This window comes from Oxyura jamaicensis, unplaced genomic scaffold (genome assembly GCF_011077185.1).
Source record: "Oxyura jamaicensis isolate SHBP4307 breed ruddy duck unplaced genomic scaffold, BPBGC_Ojam_1.0 oxyUn_random_OJ71382, whole genome shotgun sequence".
NCBI classification, from domain to species: Eukaryota; Metazoa; Chordata; class Aves; order Anseriformes; family Anatidae; genus Oxyura; species Oxyura jamaicensis.
In genome coordinates, this window is record NW_023310486.1 from 1 (window position 1) to 3,687 (window position 3,687).

The 3,687-nt window shown below is 65.5% G+C and overlaps 1 protein-coding gene across 1 annotated transcript; it reads left to right on the plus strand.

The window, feature by feature from the left end:
* Nucleotides 1–4: 4 nt before the first annotated feature.
* Nucleotides 5–2,498, plus strand: LOC118159631 (transcription initiation factor TFIID subunit 4-like; the record flags this gene model as incomplete). The annotated part of the gene is made up of 5 exons (XM_035314203.1): nt 5–108; nt 139–369; nt 844–873; nt 1,039–1,756; nt 1,812–2,498. Coding segments are annotated over 5 exons (1,770 nt in total), but the record flags the coding sequence as incomplete, so codon positions are not given.
* Nucleotides 2,499–3,687: the final 1,189 nt, after the last annotated feature.

Consider the following 3,687-nt stretch of genomic DNA (forward strand, 5'->3'; position numbering starts at 1 on the left):
CTCCTCGAGCTCCTCCAAGCCATGTTCTCAGACCTTGAGGTCCTCCACCCCCTCCCCACGTCCTCCAACCTCCTCGACGTCCTCCAGCTCGTGTCCTCCAACCTTGAGGTCCTCCAACCCATCTCCTCCAACCTCGAGGTCCTCCAACCCACATCTTCCGACCTCCTCGAGGTCCTCCACCCCCCGTCCTCCAAGCTCCTCGAGCTCCTCCAAGCCATGTTCTCAGACCTTGAGGTCCTCCACCCCATCCCCACGTCCTCCAACCCCCTCAGCCTCCTCCACCCCCTGTCCTCCAACCTCCTCGAGCTCCTCCAACTCATGTCCTCCAACCTTGAGGTCCTCCAGCCCACATCTTCCGACCTCCTCGAGGTCCTCCACCCCCTCGCCATGTCCTCCAACCTCCTCGATGTCCTCCAACTCATGTCCTCCAACCTCCTCGAGGTCCTCCACCCCCTGTCCCCCAACCTCCTCGAGCTCCTCCAAGCCATGTTCTCAGACCTTGAGGTCCTCCAACCCATCCCTGTGTCCTCCAACCTCCTCCACCTCCTCCACCCCCCGTCCTCCAAGCTCCTCGAGCTCCTCCAAGCCATGTTCTCAGACCTTGAGGTCCTCCAACCCATCCCCACGTCCTCCAACCTCCTCAACCTCCTCCAACCCACATCTTCCATCCTCCTCGAGCTCCTCCACCTCCTGTCCTCCAACCTCCTCGAGGTCCTCCAACTCATGTCCTCAAACTTCGAGGTCCTCCACCCCCTCCCCCTGTCCTCCAGCCTCCTCAACGTCCTCCAACTCGTGTCCTCCAACCTTGAGTTCCTTCAACCCACATCTTCCGACCTCCTCGAGGTCCTCCAACTCGTGTCCTCAAGCCTCGAGGTCCTCCAACCCATCTCCTCCAACCTCGAGGTCCTCAAACTCGCATCCTCCGAACTCCTCGAGGTCCTCCACCCCATCCCCACGTCCTCCAACCTCCTCCACCTCCTCCACCCCCTGTCCCCCAACCTCCTCGAGCTCCTCCAAGCCACGTTCTCAGACCTTGAGGTCCTCCACCCCCTCCCCACGTCCTCCAACCTCCTCGGGGTCCTCCCCCCCCCGCCCTCCAACCTCCAGCTCCTCCACCCCAAGCCCTCCAGCCTCGCCGTCCTCCACCCCGCCCCCTCCTTGCCCTTACTCCCTCTCCCCCCACGACCTCCTCCTCCTCCCCGACGGTTCCCCGCCGGGTCTCCCGGCCACCCGGGCCACCTTGGCTCGTTCCTCCCCCGTCCTGGAGGCCATGCTGGGAGGTTCCTTCACCGAAGCCCACCAGGAGGCCGTGGCCTTGCACCTCGCCCCCCGCCGCCCCCTCCTCCTCCTCCTCCACTACCTCCACGGCTGCCGGGGTCCCCCCTGTCCCCAACTGTCCCCTCCCGTGGCCCCCTCGGCCGCCGACGCCGCCGCCGCCTTGGCCCGACGCTACCTGGTGGCCGGCTTCGAGGCCACCGTGGCCACCGGCCTCGTCGCCCCGCCCGCCGCCCTCTGGGAGCTGGCCGAGCGCTGGGGTTGCGTCCCATTGGCCGCCCGGGCCGCCCGTCTTCTCCTCGAGGGGGACGTCCGACGGGTGGCCCGACAGTTGGCCGAGGTGGCCCGGGTGGCCCGTTGTCCTCCTCGCTTGGCCAAGGCTTTGATGGCCGCCGTGGCTCCTCGGGGAGCTCGGCCTCGCCTGGAGATGGGGCAGCCGTGGGGGGGGGGGGGACCCCTTGGTCGGGCCCCTCGGGGACCTGCGGGACCTCCGGGAGGACCTCGGGGACCTCCGGGAGGACCTCGGGGACCTCCAGGAGGACCTCAAGTACGTCCAGGAGGACCTCAAGGACTTCCAGGAGGACCTCAGGGACTTCCAGGAGGACCTCAAGGATGGCCAGGAGGACCTCAAGGACGTCCGGGAGGACTTTGAGGACCTCGGGGACACCCCTGAGGACCTTGGGGACCTCCAGGAGGACCTTGGGGACCTCCAGGAGGACCATGGGGATGTTGAGGAGGACCTGCAGGACCTCCAGGAGGACCTCCAGGATGGCCAGGAGGACTTTGGGGACTTCCAGGAGGACTTTGGGGATCTCCAGGAGGACTTTGGGGACCTCGGGGACGCCTCTGAGGACCTCGGGGATGTCTCTGAGGACCTCGGGGACCTCCAGGAAGACCACGGGGACCTCCAGGGGGACCTCAGGCACATTCATGAGGACTTTGGGGGCCTCCATGAGGACCTCCATGATGCTGAGGAGGACTTTGAAGACCTCCAGGAGGACCTCGGGGAGGTCCAGGAGGACCTCAAGAACCTGGAGGACCTCAGGGACCTCCAGGAGGACCTCAGGGACACCTCTGAGGACCTCAGGGACCCCTCTGAGGACCTCACGGACCTCAATGAGGACCCCGGGGACCTCCAGGAGGACCTCGGGGACCTCCCGATGGAGGTCGGGGCCCCCCGGGACGAGGAGGACGTGGAGATGGAGGTGGGGGGACCTCCCTGAGCCCCCCCCCACCCCAGGACCTCCACAGGGGACATCTCAGAGACCTCGGGGACCTCGCCGGGGGCGGTGGGGACCCCCCGGGTGGGGACACGGAGGCCGGGGGCGGCCTCCAGGACCTCGGGGACCTCCCTGGGGACCTCGGGGACCCCTGGGGGGAGGTCGGGGACCTCTATGAAGATCTTGGGGACCTCCAAAAGGATTTTTGGGGCCTTCCCCAGGGGGTTGGGGACCTCCAGGAGGTGTTGAGGCTGCGTTCTGGTGACAAAGACAAGGCTGAGGACCTCCACGAGGACCTCGGGGACCTCCACGAGGACCTCGGAGACCTCAGCGGGGACCTCGGTGGCCTCTGTGAGGACCTCCGGGGCCTTGGGGACCTCCATGAAGATTTTTGGGACCTCCGTGGGGACCTTGGTGGCCTCCAAAGGTTGTTGAGGCCAATTTTTGGTGACAGAGACGAGGCCGAGGACCTCCGTGAGGACCTTGGTGGCCTCCGTAAGGATCTTGGGGACCTTCACAAGGACCCTGGGGACCTCCAGGAGGTGTTGAGGCTGCTTTCTGGTGACAAAGACGAGGCCGAGGACCTCCAGGAGGACCTCGGGGACCTCCACGAGGACCTCAATGGCTTCTCTGGGGACCTTGGGGACCTCCAGGAGGACCTTGGGGACCTCCATGGGGACCTTGGTGGCCTCCAAAGGTTGCTGAGGCCAATTTTTGGTGACAAAGACGAGGCCGAGGACCTCCATGAGGACCTCGGGACCTCCGTGAGGACCTCGGGGACCTCCGTAAGGACCTTGGGGACCTCCATGGGGACCTTGGTGGCCTCCATGGGGACCCTGAGGACCTCCATAAGGACCTCGGGGACCTCCATGGGGACATTGGTGGCCTCCAAAGGTTGCTGAGGCCAATTTTTGGTGACAAAGACGAGGCCGAGGGCCTCCGTGAGGACCTTGGAGACCTCCACGGGGACCTTGGGGACCTCCGTAAAGATTTGGGGACCTCCAGGAGGACCTTGGGGACCTCCAGGAGATGCTGAGGCCGCTTTTTGGTGACAAAGACGAGGCCGAGGACCTCTGTGAGGACCTCGGGGACCTCCATGGGGACCTTGGTGGCCTCCAAAAGGTGTTGAGGCCAATTTTTGGTGACAAAGACGAGGCCGAGGACCTCCGTGAGGACCTCGGGGACCTCCATA